The sequence below is a fragment of the Gymnoscopelus braueri genome (assembly GCF_963280865.1).
Source record: "Gymnoscopelus braueri genome assembly, chromosome: 11".
In the NCBI taxonomy this organism is placed as follows: Eukaryota; Metazoa; Chordata; class Actinopteri; order Myctophiformes; family Myctophidae; genus Gymnoscopelus; species Gymnoscopelus braueri.
Genome location: NC_137613.1, coordinates 51,130,896 through 51,151,260, shown reverse-complemented (window position 1 = coordinate 51,151,260; position 20,365 = coordinate 51,130,896). Strand labels below are relative to the sequence as shown.

At 39.0% G+C, this 20,365-nt stretch overlaps 1 protein-coding gene and 1 pseudogene across 2 annotated transcripts; one reads left to right on the top strand and one right to left on the bottom strand.

The window, feature by feature from the left end:
- Positions 1-257: 257 nt before the first annotated feature.
- LOC308095707 (chemerin-like receptor 1) lies at positions 258-15,475 on the bottom strand (the record flags this gene model as incomplete). Its single annotated transcript, XM_080442746.1, has 2 exons — positions 258-759; positions 14,871-15,475. 2 exons carry the CDS (start codon positions 15,473-15,475, stop codon positions 258-260), a joined length of 1,107 nt encoding a protein of 368 aa, XP_080298872.1.
- Positions 6,950-8,049, top strand: LOC308094861 (chemerin-like receptor 1; annotated as a pseudogene). The gene has a single exon. The product of its transcript is annotated as a chemerin-like receptor 1 (transcript).
- Positions 15,476-20,365: the final 4,890 nt, after the last annotated feature.

Here is a 20,365-nt window from a genome sequence, read left to right as displayed (position 1 = left end):
TGACCATCTACCATATGGCCGAGTTTCGTAAAAAGCGACAGCACGGTTCACCCAGAACTGCGAAAAGTGGCGGAAACAGAATACCTACAATATTAAAACAGGTCCAGAGCTGAGCTCTGGCCCCGTAATGAGTTTTGTGACTGTCTACCATTAAAAACAATACTGTTTTTAAAACGTAATATAGTAAACATTTTGGAGTATGTAATGAAAAAACAATAGCTATTTACAATTGTGCTAAAATAAATACAAAAATAAACCTACGCCTGTGCCTCAGAAAAGCAATTCTCTTTGCTATGACTGATGGTCCCTGGGTTTGTGTAAGTGTTGGTCTGAGGCACCTCTTCAGTGAAGGCTTTCTCCAACACTTTCAGGATAGACCCACGAAATACATCCTTGAAATCCTGACCCATGAACACGTACAACAGCGGGTTCAGGCAGCTGTTGAGAAATGCCAGGCTGACAGCTATGGGAAACCCATTGTTGAGCTCATTATCCAGTGTTTCACTGCGCTCTTTCACCAACAGAATCAGTTCTATGACGTGATAGGGCGCCCAGCACAGGAAAAAGGTGGTGATAACAGCTGCTATGATTTTGAAGGGGCGACCTGAGTGGCTGGCCAGCGAGCGATTCCTCCTGAGCCGGTAGATGACAGAATAGCAGGAAACGATGACGGTGAAAGGGACGACAAATCCCATGAGGAAGCAAATGATGATCATGGCTCCAAGTCGAAATGTCCACAACTGCTTCACTGCAGGTGGTCTGTAGTCATCGGTGAGTGCATAGTTGTTGAAGCACCAGATGATGTCCTTATCATGGAAGGAGGGCTGTGTGTTATAAAAGATGAAGTAAGGGGAGCAGAGAGCCAAGGCCAGAACCCACACACCCAGACTCACACAAGACGCCTTTCTGACACTGCGATGGTTCTTGGCCCACACTGGCCACACCACACATACACATCTGTCAACACTAATGACCATCAGAATGTAGACAGCACGCTGGCAAATCTTGAGGGATTTCTTGAGTTCATCCACATCACCTTCAGTGTGTTCATCCCTGTACTCCTCATTGTCCTCCCAGAAAGAACTGTTTCCACCAGACAGATCCATGGTTTTGTTGTGATAGACAGCAGTTGTGGTCATAAAAACCTAAAATAACAAAACAAAGGTACATGCTTTGTTTTATCACACCGTTTATTAATTGCCTTAAAGGTGTTGTGTATATATATATATATTTATAAATTTTTCCTGCATAAGGCTCAGTAAGACTCCTTAACCATTGATAATGGCCTAAATGCAGTTGATGAAACATTTCAACATTTACAACCCTTATTTAAAGGTAATGTGCGTGATATTACATTAAAGGGGTATTTTGGACCACGGTTTTCTTACCTTTTCTATGATGTTATGATATGAAAAGCTGTGACGGACCCGGGATGGAGTTATGAAATTTTTATACTGTACCATTCATCCTAAGATATCATAACATCATACAAAAGGTAAGAAAACCGCGGTCCAAATTTCCCCTTTAAAGCTCCCCTTTTCCCTTTTAGCTCCCCTTTTAAAACTATGTAACTTTCCTCTTCTACCCCGGATTTGAACCCGGTTTCCTGTCGTAAGTGCTGAAATGTGTTACCATTGAGCTGATAGATCCTGCTTGCTTGCTCAGGGGATACATTTTATCTTGCCCATCAGGTCATAATTTGTGTCAGATCCTGTGTCTAGGTGAGACATGACCTTTGACACGATCTAAATGTCTCAATAAAAGAGCAAGGAGACAAAATATAATCACCCCAATTGTATAAGTTATATTGTATTAACATACTCTACCATACAGATTGGACAAAATTAAATTGTATTCATTAAAAGAAAAGTTACATACAAAATAAGTGTTAAATAGCTCTATATACCCATAGCAATCATTGATATTCTGTTTAGATTTATTTTTAAAATAAAGAAGAATAGATACCTGTTTCAATGTGTTTGAGTGATGCCAGACAGAGAAGTGTCTTCTTCAAACTGTGATCAGTGAATGCTGAGGAGCTCTTATATCTATGAAGGTCTGATGAAATGTCTGACGCCTGACATCAGCCGTACGCAGGGGGAGGGCTGGAAGGAGAAATGACAGTAGCACTCATATTTGTTATTTATGGAAAAAATAATAATAATGCTAATAACGGAAATAATAATAACTCTACAGTTTTTATTCTGTGGAAGGAAACCGATGACAAAAAGATAAAACAGAGAAGTATATGACTGTTATAGAACTGTCAATTTGATCAACTTCATGTTTTAATTTGTTGCAACTAAAGTGCAAAAAATAAGGCATTCTTGAGTATGTCTCACATGAAACAAATCAGTGGGAAAAACTACAACATTGTAGTGGACTCTCATTAATAACATCTTTGAGCTTCCATTTTATTCATGTGACAGCCATGATGGTGCAGACGATAGTGACAAGCTACAGTTGGACTCGAGCCAAGGTTCTGACCCACGATGGTGAGACTAAAGACTTTGAGATGCTCGCAGGCGTCCAATAGGTGACACCCTGGCCCCCTTCCTGTTTATTGGGGCGATGGACCATGCACTGAGACACGCAGTCAGTGGTGAGTACATCCCATCACCATTACCGACCTCGAATACTATGTTTTTTTTTTTTGTTAGGCTGCCTGCCAAGACACATGGTTAGACACTTTGTGACAAACCACAACTCATTTGCAAGACTTCGCCAGAAGAGAGAAAGAAAGGAGCTGGTGAAGGAAAGGAGAAGTCTCAGCCATATATACTGATACAAGAGAACTGAAACCAGAAGTAATTTGACTTCATCAGAAAAGAAAAAGAAAGAAGAAACGGAAGTCCTAGCCACAAAGTGTACTGTAGATGAAAATCGATCAAGTGCTGCAGTATTCTGCAAAAAACGCACAGTGGTTATGAAGAAGGTAACTTTCAGACAAACCACTAATTATTACCAACAGAAGCATATTGGGGGATTTTTTTAATCTTTACCATTAAAACAAAAACATGTTTTAAAAGGCTATTCAATTCAATTCAATTTTATTAAAGAGTCAAATCACAACAAGTTGTCTCAAGAAACTTAACATGTAGCGCAGAGACCCAACATTGACATTGTCCCACCCTGAGCTAGCAAGCGTGGGAAAACCTCCCCCTTACCCGGAAGAAACGTCAGGCAGACCCAGGCTCTAGCGTTGGCGGCCATCTACCTTGGCCGTGTCGGGGGGAGAGAGAGAGAGAGAGAGAGAGAGAGAGAAACAGAGAGGGGGATACAAGCAAATACAAGTAGCAATAACAATAATAATAACTATAATAGTGTAAGATAGTATATAATAATATAATATAGCATAACAATAATATTATATAGTATACAATTTGAATGTTAAGACAATATACAGTATAGTGGTATAGTATAATATAGTAGTAATCCACAGTCGTGCTCTATATGGTCCGCAATCACACTCTTGATCTGCAGCTGGGGGTCTGTAATAACAGTCCATGGACCTGTGAAATGGGAGACACAAAAAACTCTGGGGAGCGGGTCCCCCGATTTGGAGTTAATGGCAGGCCTTAAGCGTGAGTCCGTACAGTGTTAATTACACTTGCACTGATATCTAGTCTTAAAGGGATAGTTCACCCCCCAATTTTTCTATCGATTACACACCACATGGAGACTTGAATTCATGGAGATTTTTTAGTTTTTGTCGCATTCCTAAGACAATAATTTGATGACCGGAGACATTAGCATCTTCCTGCCGGTCATCAAATTATTGGCTTAGGAATGTGACAAAAACAAAACAATCACCATGAATTCAAGGCTTCATGGGGTGCGTAATTGAGAGAAAATAAGTACTTTTTTGGGTGAACTATCCCTTTAATGTCTACAATAGTCTACCCGTCGTTGCTTACCTTCACTATCACGGGGACGTCCCCTGGCTCCTACATGACCATTGATGCTTCACCCCCGCTGAGGTCACATGAGGACCCATTTATGTGCTGACCTTGGCTTCAGGACATCACAAGGCAAAGGGGGGCGAGCAGTGAGCGCAAGAGCAACACTGACCTCAAGTGGTCGTTCAGTGAACTGAGCACTGCTCTGGTTTTCTGCTTCATTGCCTGCCTGCTCCATGAAAATGAATGAATAAAGGTTCTGACCCACGATGGTGAGACAAAAAAGTTTGAGATCCTTGCAGGAGTCCTCTTTCTGTTTATTGGGGCTGTAGATGAAAATACATCAAGTGCTGCAGTATTCAGCAAAAACTGCAAAGTGGTGGTGAAGAAGGGAACTTTCAGACAAACCACAAATTGATCATACATAGTAAACTTACAGGAAGTATAACACAGGAAGCTTTGACGCACGTTTGCCGTGTACATAACAATAGTCCGGGAGCCAGGACCAGCCCTCAGGATGTTCTCTGCTAACTTTTTTTTCACTATTATTTCCTGTTAGCATATACCTTGGGCCATCACAACAAGTTCATACTGAACACCCCCAGCTCGGGGCTGTTTGGTCTCAGGGGCTCCCAAACCCCTTTTTTGGTATATGTTTCTGGCGAAATTATGTTAATGGCAATATTAATTTACAAAAATTACATAATTTGTCTTACACATGAAATTTGGCATGGAGTATCCTGACACATAGGGGTAAGTAGCAAAATAGGATTCTGGTGCTTGCTACCATTGTATTTCAAAATATCACCCACAACATCCCCAGAAACACACTGTCCGCTTGACAAATTCTCATCTAATATGATTATTTTCCAACACTTTATGGTGAATAAAGAATATATGGTGAAAATTGAATATTCAGTCAGTAGCTTTCCAGAAGCCTAGAATGTAACAATAGGTTCATATGTACTGCTCAAACTAGTAAAAAAAGTTTGAAATATGAAAAGTGAATAATCCAGCAGGAAAGCAAATGCTTTTAAATGGATTTGCACAAAATAGTTGTACTGTATTATACTGTAACTGTATTATACTGTAACTGTATTATCATGTACTGTACTGTACAGTACAGTACTGTACTGTACTGTAGTGTAGTGTAGTGTAGTGCATTTTACTGTACTGTACTGTACTGTACTGTACTGTACTGTACTGTACTGTACTGTACTGTACTGTACTGTACTGTACTGTACTGTACTGTACTGTCATGTCATGTCATGTCATGTCATGTCATGTCATGTATTGTATATACAAGAGAGGTAGTTATATTCACCATAAAGTTTTGGAAAATAATCATCATGAGAATTTGTCAAGCAGACAGCAATTTGCTTGTGTTTCTGGGGATGTTGTGGGTGATATTTTGAAATACAATGGTAGCAAGCACCAGAATCCTATTTTGCTACTTACCCCTATGTGTCAGGATACTCCATGCCAAATGTCATGTGTAAGACAATTTATGTAATTTTAGTCAATTAATATTCCCATTAACATAATTTCGCCAGAGACATGTACCAAAAAAAGGGGTTTTGGGGACCCTGAGACCAAACGGCCCCGAGTTGGGGGTGTTCAGTATGAACTTGTGATGGCCCAAGGTACATGCTAACAGGAAATAATAGTGAAAAAAAGTTAGCAGAGAACATCCTGAGGGCTGGGCCTGGCTCCTGGACTACTTGGCTCGAGTGTCGAGTCCAACTGTAGCTTTGTCTCTATCGTCTGCACCATCATGGCTGACACATGGATCAAATGAAAGCTCAATTTTATGTTAATGTTATTAATTAGAGTCCACTACAATGTTGTTTTTTTCCCAACTCAAGCATGCATTATTTTGTGCACTTCAGATGCAACACATTAAAACATGAAGTTCATAAAATGTACAGGTTCTGTAACATAGTTAGTCATACTTCTCTCTTTTATCTTTTTGTCATCGGGTTCCTCCCACAGAATGAAAAAACTTAGTTATTTTAGTTATTCTTTTTTGGGTTAGTTAGTTATATGTTTTTTTGTTTTTGTTTTTGTTTTTATAAATAACAAATATGAGCGCTACTGTCATTTCTCCTTCCATCCCTCCCCCTGCGTACGGCTGGGGGAGGTCAGACATTTCATCACACTTTATTAGAGATAAGGGTTCCTCAGCATTCACTGACTACAGTTTGAAGAAGTCACTTTTCTGGTTCAACACATTGAAACTGGTATTTATTCTTCTTTTATTAATCTAAACAGTCAGAATGAGGAATAATAGCTATTTAACACTTATTGTGACATAAATATCCAGTGATGTAAAGTAACTAACTACATTTACTCAAGTACTTTACTTAAGTACAATTATGAGGTACTTTTAATTTACTGGAGTATTTTAAATTTTCTATATACTTTTACTTCTACTCCATTACATCTCAGAGACAAATATTGTACTTTTACTCCACTACAATTATTTGAAAACTTTAGTTACTAGTTACTTTGTAGATTTTGATCATTATTACGAAACATACATTACCCACTTCAGCCCTATTTAAACTTTGGCTTTTTGAAAATAGCAGATCTACAAGCTCACAATGCATTGTGAGCTATTTTCAAAAGATTTGAAAACTTGTATAATGGGATATTCTGCATAATGAGTACTTTTACTTTTGTACTTAAAGTATATTTAGATAGTTGATAGCCAATACTTTTGTACCTTTACTCAAGTAAATTTCGATTACCGGACTTTTACTTGTTTTACACTATTTCATTGCAGTATTGATACTTTTACTTAAGTAGAACCAATGAGTACTTTTTCCACCACTGTATATCACTAACATTGCCTTTAAATAAGGGTTGTAAATGTTGATGTGTGAAATGATTCATCAAGTGTATATAGGACATTATAAATGGTTATGGAGTCTTACTGAGCCATATGCAGGAAGACCTTAAGACAATTAATAAATGGTGTAATAAAACAAAGCTTTGTTTTGTTATTTTAGTTTTATATGACCACGACTGCTGTCTATCACAATAAAACCATGGATCTGTCTGGTGGAAACGGATCTTTCTGGGAGGACAATGACAGGGATGAGCATGCTGAAGTCCTCAAGGATGAAATCAAGAAATCCCTCAAGATCGTGTCCCTCACCATTTACAGCCTGGTCTTTGTGCTCGGCGTGTTGGGGAACGGAGTTGTCATCTGGGTGACGGTCTTCAAAATGAAGAAAACCATCAACAATGTTTGGTACCTCAACCTCGCTGTGGCCGACTTCCTTTTCACAGCGTTCCTGCCCCTGAAAATCACAGAAACAGCTCTGGACAACCACTGGCCTTTTGGCAAATTTATGTGCAAACTGAACCCTACCGTTCTACACTTAAACATCTATGCCAGCGTCTACATTCTGATGGTCATCAGTGTTGACAGATGTGTATGTGTGGTGTGGCCAGTGTGGGCCAAGAACCACGCAGTGTCAGAAAGGCGTCTTGTGTGAGTCTGGGTGTCTGGGTACTGGCCTTGGCTCTCAGCTCCCCTTACTGCATCTTTCGGGACACACAGCCCTCCTTCCATGATAAGGACATCATCTGGTGCTTCGACAACTTTGTACTCACCAATGACTACAGTTCACCTGCAGTGAAGCAGTTGGTGAAGTTTCGACTTGGGGCCATGATCATCACTCGCTTCCTCGTGGGATTCGTGGTCCCTTTCACCGTCATCGTCTCCTGCTATTCTGTCATCATCTACCGGCTCAGAAGGAACCAGTCTCTGTTCAGCCACTCAGGTCGCCCCTTCAGAATCATAGCAGCTGTTATCACCACCTTTTTCCTTTGCTGGGCCCCCTTTCACATCATAGATCAGATTCAGTTGGTGACTATCTTGGTGACATATCACAGTGAAACGCTGCATAATGTGATCATCATTGGGTTACCCATAGCTGTCAGCCTGGCATGTCTCAACAGCTGCCTTAACCCAGTGTTGTACGTGTTCATGGGTCAGGATTTCAAGGATGTATTTCGCAAGTCTATCCTGAAAGTGATGGAGAAAGCCTTCACTGAAGAGCTGCCTCAGACCAACACTTACACAAACCCAGGGATCATCAGTCATAGCAAAGATAATTCCATTTCTGAGGCACAGTTGTAGGGTTATTAGAATTGATTTTAATAAGCACAATTGTAAAAAAAACAGTATTATTTGTAATCGTAGACAGTCCAACACCCATTTTAATTTTGTGTTGGCCATTGGTTTTGTTTAGCAGGCATATGATGATGAACACCAGCTTACAACTTAATTTAAGTTGTACTGGTTTATTTGATTAGTTTATTATTATTTATTTTCATTATTATTATTTTTTTCACAGGAAAAAAAACTTTGGGGAACAGTTTTATAATGTTTTATTTAAAATTCAATTCATACAAAATGCTGCTACAAGTGGGAGCTAATTATAATGCTGCATTTGATAGAACAAAACATTTGAGGATCTATTTAGTTAATTATTTAAAATTTTCAGTATATAAGAAATGCTGTTAAATGTAGGAGCTCCCTGCACTTACAGTATATAAAGTTTTTTCAAGTTGATAAATATTGTTTGTTTTAAATGTTTTAAAGAACGCTATTTTGTGTTACTGTACATTTTGACAATAAAAAAAACAATTTAATTAATTAATGTTTTAATTGGCTCTTAATATTGGCTATCGGCCTCTTTGATCACTACTAATCGGTAGCGTAGGCAGCATTCCTTTTCGGGTATATGATCCGGTCGGGAGCGGAAGTAGCCCTACGTCAACGGGTGCGTCATCCGCGTCATCATTGACCGGATCGCGACAAACCGGAAAGACGTCTCACCCCAAAATAGGTCCGTCCTAATAAAATCCTTGATGCGGCGTAGTTTAGCTTATTTTTTTAAATATAAATGTTATGTGAGTGTACTTTCCGGAGACTATTTAGCGTCTGTATTATCCATATTATCCCACGGGGAAATTCTATTCCATTTAAATAGGGATTGGGGAACCAAAACAAAGCGGCACCGCAAAACCGGATCGCGACAATCCGGAAAGAGGATTCTTTTTTAATTTCTTTTTTCAGTAGGCGTGGCCTAGACTGGATCATATGGGTCTTTAGTAACGCATACCAGGCTTTCCTCCGAGGTGGAAAGACTGGTGACGCGAGGTTAACTTATCGGTATCGGCGACGGTATTGAACATGAAAAACCCATATCGGTCGAGTTTGGGTCTAACTTTGAAGACAGACAGTGCCGTCTGTCCGTCAGTCGATGCAAGACATCGAGTGCTATATAAAAAATAATTTTGCTTGAAAACACAACTATTTTTTAACCTTTTTGAAAATGAAAATGTTTCACAAAAAAACTAAAACAAATGTATAATTGTCTGCTATTATAAAGCAATTATAAAGAAAATATAATTTGAAATTTGTGCTTTTGAATCTTTGAATATTTTTAAAAGGAAGTACTTATTTGACTGAGCAACTTTCACTTTGAGTCATAATTGACCAAGAGTGACTCAAACACTGAGTAGGACTTTGTCTACTACTGGGCATGTTCTGTATCCACCACTGCTGCAAAGCAAACTTATCCCAGTTTAGACACAGACTGTATATATTCTGGATGATCCAAATAAAGTGCTGTCTGTGAAGGAAGACAGCGTTATATGTGGTTCACCCTGGCCTGGAATTTTATAATTTTTTGGTGTTATAAATAAAATAAAATAAAACAATGATTTTCAGTTGAAGAAAATAAATATTTTAATTTGATTTATTATTATTATTTTAATACATGTAGTTCACACATGCTCAGCCCATGACTTTAGTCACTGGACTCATTTGAAGATGGGCATAGGGAGTAAGGGGGAGTTCAGAATCTTAACAAAAGACACTGGTCTTTATTGACACTAAAGAGGCAGAGGAGGAAATGGTACAATCAGCTGGGGCAGTGTGGCGGGGCGTTAAGGCCACAGTGGCCTCAGGGCATGTCATTTTGTGAGGGGCAGAAGACCAAACTGAGGGGCAACGGTTCACTGCTTCTTTCCATATAATTTTTTGACTAAATAGTGGAATGCACACACATTCATTTGGTAACAGGATAGGTTGGGCACCAAAACATTCTGAGAACTAGGGAAAACTGGGCACCAAAACAGAGTGGGCACCAGACCTCGGAGGAGTGGGGACTAGAGGAAATCCAGGCTCTAAAATATTTTGAAGTCTGGCATGCGTAGTACCGGATTGCAACTACATTCAGATTATTATAATTTTTTCCCCTTTCCAAAACATTTTCAGACAAATTAGATTAGTTTAGTCGGTTAAGGTTAGGAATAGTTCTAGGAGGTTAAGGTTAGGTTTAGGTAGCCTGGTTCCAGACGATTGTGCCATTGCAAAAAAGAATTGCGCTCGGCAGATTTAGTGTGATATTGTCTTGCCACACGAGGCTAAGGTTTAGGTTTAGGATTAAGGTTTGGGTTAGGCCTCTGTATTGGTGCCCACACTTCTTTAGTGTCTTCCTCCCAAATTTTTTATTTCCTTGTGCCATTCAACGACAACTCACACACACACCGTTGCGCGCTTGCGCATAGCAGACTTGGCATAGAAGACCAGCTAGCTTTATTATTCACTTTACGTGACAATACATACTGTACATACATACATAAAACACGATAACATTCTGTTATCGGTATATCTTGGTTGGTGCTGTAGGCCTAAGTGACATTTGTTTGGTTAAATCTGTATTCTTAAAACAAAAACATGTTTTAATAAGCTACTTGCCATGTAGGCTATCAAATCTACCATATTATTGTAACCTGTGTTACCAGGGGTCCTTGAGGGGGCTCCAGGTCAGGTCCCCAGCATAATCTTGAAAAGAAAATGTGGTATTTTGCACAATCGGACGATAATGTGTGACAGTGACAGTCAAGTGAGCCAATGAGAGGAAATGATTGGTAACCTGCTGCTGAAGAGACAGGAGTCAATGGACTCAAGGAATGGAATATTCTAGATACTTAAACCCATTAAAACCGGGACAGCAGAAAGCAGGAATAGCAGATCTACAAGCTCACAGCGTGTCACTTTTGTGCCACACGCTGAGCTTTTGGGGGGGGATTTTTGAAAAATCTCGAAAGTGTTTGAAAAATGTTGCATACTTTAGATTTTTTTTAACACAAACCTTCTATTCTCTCCTGGGGGTCCCTGCCACAAAACATTTTTAGATGGTGGTCCGCGGCCAAATATATATCAATTTGGGGGAAGAAAAAGTTTGAGAATTACTGATTTAGAAGGCATTTGTATAATCGGCCTCAAGTCTTAATGGGTTAAACATTTGAATAATAAGATCTTCAGTTTTGGCATTACAAAAACATGCAAAAACATTGTTTCAATTTAAATTAAATAAATAAACAGAAACTTTCAGAAATCTTTAATTGTGTTGTTTATTGTTATTATTACTTTTCTACTTTATATAAACAGCATGTACAAGATTCAAGATTTATATTCAAATGTCACAATTAAGTGAAAATATTTCTTATAATGGGCTTTAAATCCATAGGAAAGGACCAGTTTTGGACAAAGTATTTATACTCCTGGTCAATATTACTGAACTAAAAGTGAAAGTTGCTATGTCAAATTTGTATTTCAGTTAAAGAGTACTTGCTTTTAAAAATACTCAGGTATTCAAAAGTATAAATTACAAAGTGCATTTTCCTTTTACTATCAATGGTTGCTATATAGAATTTTTTATATTTTCCAAAAACAAATTCAAAGATTTTCCAGAAGTGTTAAAAGAAATATAAAAAAATAGAAGATGTTCAAGCTCACAACGCATCGCAGCATTTGCATTCTATCTCAGTTATACTTTGACATTTAAATGTGTGTGTGAAGCACTTTAATGTCTACGATAGCCTACCCGTCGTTGCTTACATTCACAATCACCTTATTTGGACATTAGGGGCGGCAGTGGCTGAGGGGTAGAGTGGCCGGGTAGAGTGAACTGGAAACTGCAAGGTTCCCAGTTCGATCCCGGGCTGGGGCGCGCCCCCAGAGTTAGTGTCGAAGTGTCCTTGAGCAAAACGCTGAACCCCTAATTGCTCCCGATGAGCAGGTTGGTGCCTTGGTGTCTGCTATGGTGTCATATTTGGTGAGGTTGTACTGTAGCTAATATCATGTAAACCTATGGTGTTAATAGCCATAGTAACTTTCACTTTTTACATGTAAAGTGGGAGCAGGGGGGGGCACTTAAACTTGAGTGTCTTTTGTTAAGATTCTGAACTCCCCCTTACTCCCCATGCCCATCTTCAAATGAGCCCAGTGACTCTGATAAGTCCAGGGTTGCGCATGTGTGAACTTTTGACGAAAATTTATAATTTTTATGTATTGAAATGAATACATTCAATTCAATTATTTATTTTTGTCAACTGAAAATCATTGTTTTATTTTGTTTGAAATTTGAAATTTACAACACCAAAGGCCAAATGGCCTTGCCCCTAAAATGACAAAATTCCAGGCCTGGTTGAAACACATAAATAATGCTATCTTCCTTCACAGACAGCACTTTATTTGGATCATCCAGAATACATACAGTCTGTCTGTGTCTAAACTGTAGTGGATACAGAACATACAGTATTCAGTAGTAGACAAAGTACTCAGTATTGAGTCACTCTTGGTCATATATGACTCAAAGTGAAAGTTGCTCAGTCAAATTTGCAAGTACTTGACTTGCTTTTAAAAATATTTAAGGTTTCAAAAGTGAAAATTAAAAAGTATATTATCTTTGTAATAACTATAGAAAAGTTAACATTTGTATTGAGATATTTTCAAAAATGACAGTTGTATGTCTTCAAAGTTAGACCCAAACGCTAGGGAAGACAGGCAAAAACTTGACACAAAACCGTGCTACAGAAACAGACAATCAAACATACATATAGCTGGGGAAACAGACAGGTATAATAAATACACTTGGAAAATAAGACACAGGTGCACTCAAGAACAATCAATACAGGGATTGGCTGGTGCAAACAGGACACAGGTGACGCAAATAAACAATAATCACAGGGTGGAGAGACAAGACATGACACAACTAATAAGGAATGCACTTGCAGGAACAAGAGTCACAAGAGTTACAAAATAAATCAACATAAAGTTTATTTTAAAGAAAGAAGGTTTTGTGATGTTATCAATTGTCAAAATCTGTAAAAAAAAAAGAGTGACTTTGTATCACCATGCAGTGTACATCGATTAGGAGACTATTTTGGAATATACATTTTGAATCAACAGAGCAACTATTGAGAATATTTGGAGATCCATGGTAACTTACACAACCCAAACCTCTACCAAAGCATAATTTCGCTTAAATCTTATGTTGTTGTGGTAGAAGACGAGATGGAGAACAACATATTACATGATTGTATATTAACTTTATTTATCACATTGTTTTTTATTGTCTTCGTATTAATCTGAAGCCTCAATGACAAATGCTGGGTTTAATATTCTCACACACGCACCCACACACACACACACACACACACACACACACACACACACACACACACACACACACACACACACACACACACACACACACACTATTATTATTATGATTATTAAATAAGTTATTATACAGAAGAGAATATTTCATGTTAAATGTAGGAACAACAGAACATCAGGGTGCAGGGCTTCCTAAATGGTTCAAAACTATGAAAGAACTATAAAAAGGAAGCTCCTTGAATGCAGAAAAAAACACAATGATGTTAATCAACAGTACACAGTCCAACAAGCACTTTAAAAGCTGTGAACACCACAAACAAAGCTTGTCAACATACATGCAGCAACAGGCAACTCGTTTTAGACATGAGCCCATGAGAACAAGAAATGTAGAAAATAAAACAAATAAAAATAAAAATAAAACATAGATGCACCAACAAGCCAGGCAACCCCATTGTTGCAGTAACCAAAATACGTACCCACCATACAATAAACCACTGTTTCTCAATGTCAGGTCGGTGGACCACCAAGGGGTCTGTAACTCTGACAACGTACAAAGGGAACCAAATGGAACCTTACAGGTTTGTTACTCGTTGAGGGTACAAATGGAACCAAATGGACCCTTATGGGTCCATGTGCTGAAGACTGCACCCGACTGACACAGCCCTGGGTAGACAACCCGGTCTGGAAGAGATCTGTGCTCCGAAGAGATTATAAATATGATCATCAATTTTGTAGTTGCAATTAAATAGCTAAATGTAAAGTGTGCATCATCATCATATGCCTGCCAAACAAAAACAATGGCCAAAACAAACAAACAAACGCAAAAATTTAATCAGTTTTGTGACTATGTACGATTATAAACAATATTGTTTTTAAAACTATAACTTCAATATATTATTTTGGATATTTTGCATCATCGTTTCAATCTTAAGAATGTAACGAGAAAACAATAAAAAGCTATTTACAATTTTGCTAAAATAAATACAAAATAAACCTACACCTGTGCCGCAGAAAAGGAATTCCCTTTGCTATGACTGGTGGTCCCTGGGTTTGTGTAAGTGTTGGTCTGAGGCAGCTCTTCAGTGAAGGCTTTCTCCAACACTTTCAGGATAGAGTTGCGAAATACATCCTTGAAATTCTGACCCATGAACATGTACAACAGCGGGTTCAGGCAGCTGTTAATAAATGCTAGGCTGCCAGCTACGGGTAACCAAATGTTGAACTTACCCTCCGTGTCACTGTACTCTATGAGATTCACCAACTCAATCTGTTCCATGATGTGAAAGGGGACCCAGCACAAGAAAAATGCAATGATAACAGCTGCTATGATTTTGAAGGGGCGACCTGAGTGCCTGGCCAGAGAGCGATTCCTCCTGAGCCGGTAGATGATGACAGAATAGCAGGAGACGATTACGGTGAAAGGGACCACGAATCCCATGAGGAAGCAAGTGATGATCATGGCCCCACGCCGAAACTTCCACAACTGTATCGTGGGTTTACTGTAGTCATCAGTGAGTGCAAAGTTATTGAAGCACCATATGATGTCCTTATCACGGAAGGAGGGCCGTGTGTCATAAGAGATGAAGTAAGGGGAGCTGAGAGCCAAGGCCAGAACCCAGACACCCAGACTCACACAAGACGCCTTTCTGACACTGCGGTGGTTCTTGGCCCACACTGGCCACACCACACAGACACATCTGTCAACACTGATGACCATTAGAATGAAGATGCTGACATACATGTTAATGTGTAGAACGGTATAGTTCAGTTTGCACATGAATTTGCCAAAAGGCCAATGGTAATCCATTGCTATTTGTGTGATGATCAGGGGCAGGAACGCTGTAACGAGGAAGTCGGCCACAGCGAGGTTGAGATACCAAACAGTGTTGATGGTTTTCTTCATTTTGAAGCCCGTCACCCAGATGACAACTCCGTTCCCCAACACGCCGAGCACAAAGACCAGGCTGAAAATGGTGAGGGCCACGATCTTGAGGGATTTCTTGAGTTCATCCTCATCACCTTCAGCATGTTCATCCTTGTACTCCTCATTGACCCAGAAAGAGCTGTTTCCACCAGACAGATCCATGGTTTTATTTTGATAGACAGCAGTTGTGGTCATAAAAACCTAAAATAACAAAACAAAGCTTTGTTTTTACACCATTTATTAATTGTCTTAATTTCTTCCTGCATATGGCTCAGTAAGACTCCATAACCATTTATGATTTCCAAAATACACTTAATGAATCATTTCACACATCAACCTTTACAACCCTTATTTAAAGGCATTGTGAGTGATATATTTATGTTCAAATAAGTGTTAAATAGCTCTATTATTCCCATAGTAATCATTGCTTTAGACAGTTTAGATAAATAAAAGAAGAATAGATACCCGTTTCAATGTGTTGAAGTGATGTCAGCCAGAGAAGTGTCTTCATAACTGTGGTCAGTGAATGCTGAGGAGCTCTTATCTCTATTAAGGTGTGATGAAATGCCTGAGGTGTGATGAAATGCCTGTCACGTCAGCCGTACGCAGGGGGAGGGCTGGAAGGAGAAATGACAGTAGCTCACATTATTTGTTATTTATATAAAAAAAAAAAAAAAAAGACGAACTAACCCAAACATAATAACTAAAATAACAATAACTCTACAGTTTTTCATTCTGTGGGAGGAAACTGATGACAAAAAGATAAGAGAGAAGTCTGACTATGTTACAATTTTATCAACTTCATGTTTTAATGTGTTGCAACTAAAGTGGACAAAATAATGCATGCTTGATAATGTCTCACATGAAAAAAACAACATTGAAGTGGACTCGAGCTTCCATTTTATTCATGTGACAGCCATGATGGTGCAGACGATAGTGACAAGCTACAGTTGGACTCGAGCCAAGGTTCTGACCCACGATGGTGAGACTAAAACGTTTGAGATGATCGTGGGCGTTATACAGGGTGACACCTTGGCCCCCTTCCTGTTTATTGGGGCGATGGACCATGCCCTGAGACACAGTCAGTGGCGCCACAGTCAGTGGCGAGTACATCCCATCACGATTACCGACCTCGACTCCTCTATTATTGTCATGCTTGCCTGCCTTCCAAGATACATGGTAAGACACTTTGTGACAAACCACAACTCATTTGACAAGACTTCAATATGTGTAAATATGTAGATACGTTGTGGTCTCCTTTTTTATTGTCTCCACCAGGCCGAAAGGCATGCCCGAGACTATGGTTTGCACCCTGTCCGTCTGCCCTAGTGTCCGTCCGTCCGTGTGTGTGTCCGTCCGTCTGTCTGTGAGCAGCTAATATCTGGCACCACTGGCCCTGTCACTGCAAAACTGTGCACAAACACTCCCTGGATGCCAAAGATTGGCCAGTTATAGCGCCACCATGAGGCCGAATTGTGCAAAACACATTTTTGGCTATTACGTGGATATTAGTCCTACAGATTTTGTCCAAACATCACACAAATCGGTACACAGTATCTCTATAGTCATGTGATCAACACGGATATGTCCGATTTCCCATATTCCATCCTGATTGCCTAAGATTGGGTTCCAAAGTTTGCAGGGTTGGTTTGTTTTGAACAAAATCCCTCAAATCATGAACGCTCCGTGAAATTCCCACTAGGTCGAGGAAGAAATGCCACCCTTTTCACATTGGCCTGTTATAGCGCCACCAGCACGTCTAATTTAGCAAAACACATTTTTGGAACAAAATGCCTCAAATCATGAATGCAGTGTCCGATTGCCGATTGCCTAAGAACAAATGGCACCCTTTTCACATTGGCCTATTATAGCGCCACCAGGAGGCCACAATAACCTACCTGACCTGGCGGAGACCTGTGTTCCGAGGACCACTTTTTCTAGTTCCTTATTTTTTTCCTTCCCTTCCCTCATTGTTTTACACATGTTAACCTGTGATGTGACATTCACCAGAAGAGAAAAATAAAAATAAACATGTATGTATGTATGTATGTATGTATGTATGTATGTATGTATGTAGGTATGTATGTATGTATGTATGTATCATCTATAGTACACTTATACATAATTATGTGGCGAGGATTTCAGTTCCTTCTTTCTTTTTATTTTCTGATAAAGTCTTGTGAAATGATTTCTTGTTTAAAGTGTCATTCCAAGTTCCCTTTTTTCACCATGACTGCGCAAGTTTTTGCAGTATTCAGCAAAAACTGCACCGTGGTGGTGAAGAAGGGAACTTTCAGACAAACCACAAATGTGTCAGATTTGTATCAGACAACCAGAAAATTGTCATAAACTATCAGACAAACCACACATTTGTCTGTCACACATGTGGCATAACACAGAGTCTGACGCACGCTTGCCGGTTTACATAACAAGACTGGTTTATATCCTTGTGCCATTCAACCACAACTCACACACACTGGTGCACGCATGCGCATAGCATACTTGGCATACAAGACCAGCTAGCTTTATTATTCACTTTATGTGACAATACATACATCAAATTCTGTCATCAGAATATCTTGAAGGTGCTGTAAACCTAAGTGATATTGATATTTGTATAATATTAACATACTATTATAACCTGTCTATTATGTTCAATGGTTCACAAAGTGGGGTGGGGACCCTGCAGGGGTCCTTGAGGGGGTTCCACGTGGTCCCCAGCATAATCTTGAAAAGATGTGGTGAATGTGGTATTTCGCCCAATCGGACGATAATGTGTTACAGTGTCAGTCAAGTGAGCCAATGAGAGGAAATGATTGGTAACCTGCTGCTGAACAGACAGGAGTCAATTCAAGGTTCAAGGTTCAAGGTTGTGCTTTATTGTTACATCTTGTGTACAGGTACATAAGAGTAAAACTTTTTTTTATTCGGTTTACTTCAGAAAATGCAACAGCATAGGTAATACCAATAACAATAATAAAACTGTGAAAAGATTTTTAAAAAAGAAAGAGAGAGTGCAAAAAAAGAGCATCAGCGTAAGTAGGCCTACATAATGATCTTGGTATATTTTATACACCAACAGCATTTTTTCAGTAGCTGCCACCTAACTTTATGTTAACAACTTCACAGTATATTCTATTTACAGAAGATTAGGTAGGAACAGTTCAAGCGATGGACTCAAGGAATGGAATATTCTAGATATGTTAAGCCATTAAAACGGGGAAAGTAGGTATAGCAGATCTACAAGCTCAAAGCGTTTCTTGTACATCTGCTATCTTTGAACATTTTAGATTTAGATGTTTTTTAAACAAATAAGAAAATTCTGAATAATTGTAGTATAATTGTTGTTAATTGCTATTATAACTTTTCTATTAATTGCTAATATAAACACCATGTGCAAGATTCAAGATTTATATTCAAATGTTAGAATATATTTGTTAAGATTTGGGCTTTGGGTATTATACTCCTGATCAAACATTACTCAACTACAAGTGAAAGTTGCTGTCAAATTTGTATTAAATTAAAAAAGTACTTGCTTTTCAAAGTACTTAAACGAATTCAATGATTTTCCAGAAATGTTCAAAAAAGATATCAATAGCTGAAAATAGTAGATGTTCAAGCTCACAACGCGTAACAGCATGACACGTTGTGAGCTTGAAGATCTGCTATTTTCCACAAAGAGATTTGGTGAAGACAGAAATACTATAGGATCTGATATGAGGGCCCTGGGGCTTGAGTGGTTAAAGTGGTTAATTCAAACTGTTTTTTTTCTTTTCTATCTCAGTTAAATTGTGACATTTAAATGTGTGTGTGAAGCACTTTAATGTCTATGATTGCTTTCCCGTCGCTTCTCACAGTCACCTTATTTGGACGTCCCGTAGCTCCTACATGACCACTGAGGCTTCACCCTCACTGAAGCCATGTGGGCCAATTATGTGCTGACCTCGGCTTCAGGACATCACAAGGCAAAGGGGGCGAGCAGTGAGCGCAGGCGGCTACTTTTAGAGCAACACTGACCTCAAGTGGTCGTTCAGTGAACTGAACACTGCTCAGGTTTTCAGTGATGTAACTAAGTACATTTACTTAGTACTGTACTTAAGTACACTTTTGAGGATTTTATTTTTTATTTTACTGGAGTATTTACAATTTTCAATCATTTTACTTCAACTCTACATCTCAGAGGCAAATATTGTACTTTTACTCCACTACAATTATTTGAAAACTTTAGTTTCTAGTTACTTTGTAGATTTAGATTATTATTACAAAACATACATTAACCATTTCAGCCCTATATTTATACTTTGGCTATTTGAAAATAGCTGATCTACAAGGAAACACAACGTATCACAAAGCGACGTGTTGTGAGCTTGTAGATATTTTTATAAATGTAAAAAACTTGTAAAATCAGATATTCTGCATAATGAGCACTTGTACTTTTGGTACTTTAAGTATATTTTGATTGCAATACTTTTGTACTTTAACTAAAGTCAATTTTGAATAGGCTACCAGACTTTCACTTGTAACAGAGTATTTCTACATTGTAGTATTGCTACTTTTACTTAGTACAAAATGTGAGTACTTCTTCCACCACTGCTGGTTTTCTGCTTCATTGTCTGTCCGCTCCATGAAAATGTATGTGTGTGCATTCAACTATAGTCAACAAATGATATGGAAAGAAGCGGTGAACACAGGGCAGGAATTTCATTGAGGCCATGGAGGCCATGGTCACCGTTGCCCCTCAGTTTGGTCTTCTGGCCCTCAAAAAATGACCTGCCTTGAGGCCACTGTGGCCTTAACGCCCCGCCCACACTGCCCCAGCTGATTATACCATTTAATCCTTTGCCTCTTTAGTGTCAATAAAGACTGCAGTGCATTTGTTAAGATTCTGAACTCCCCCTTACTCCCCATATGTCCTAGCATCGGATCCAGCCTGCTTGCTACGTTCGGCGTCTGTTTTTTCCTCACTTCGATTCACAGTCTGGAAAGCCTCCTATCTCCGTGCACAAACGGGAGACAACAGCCCGCAGCTTCTGGTTGGTCTGTAGGGGGGGG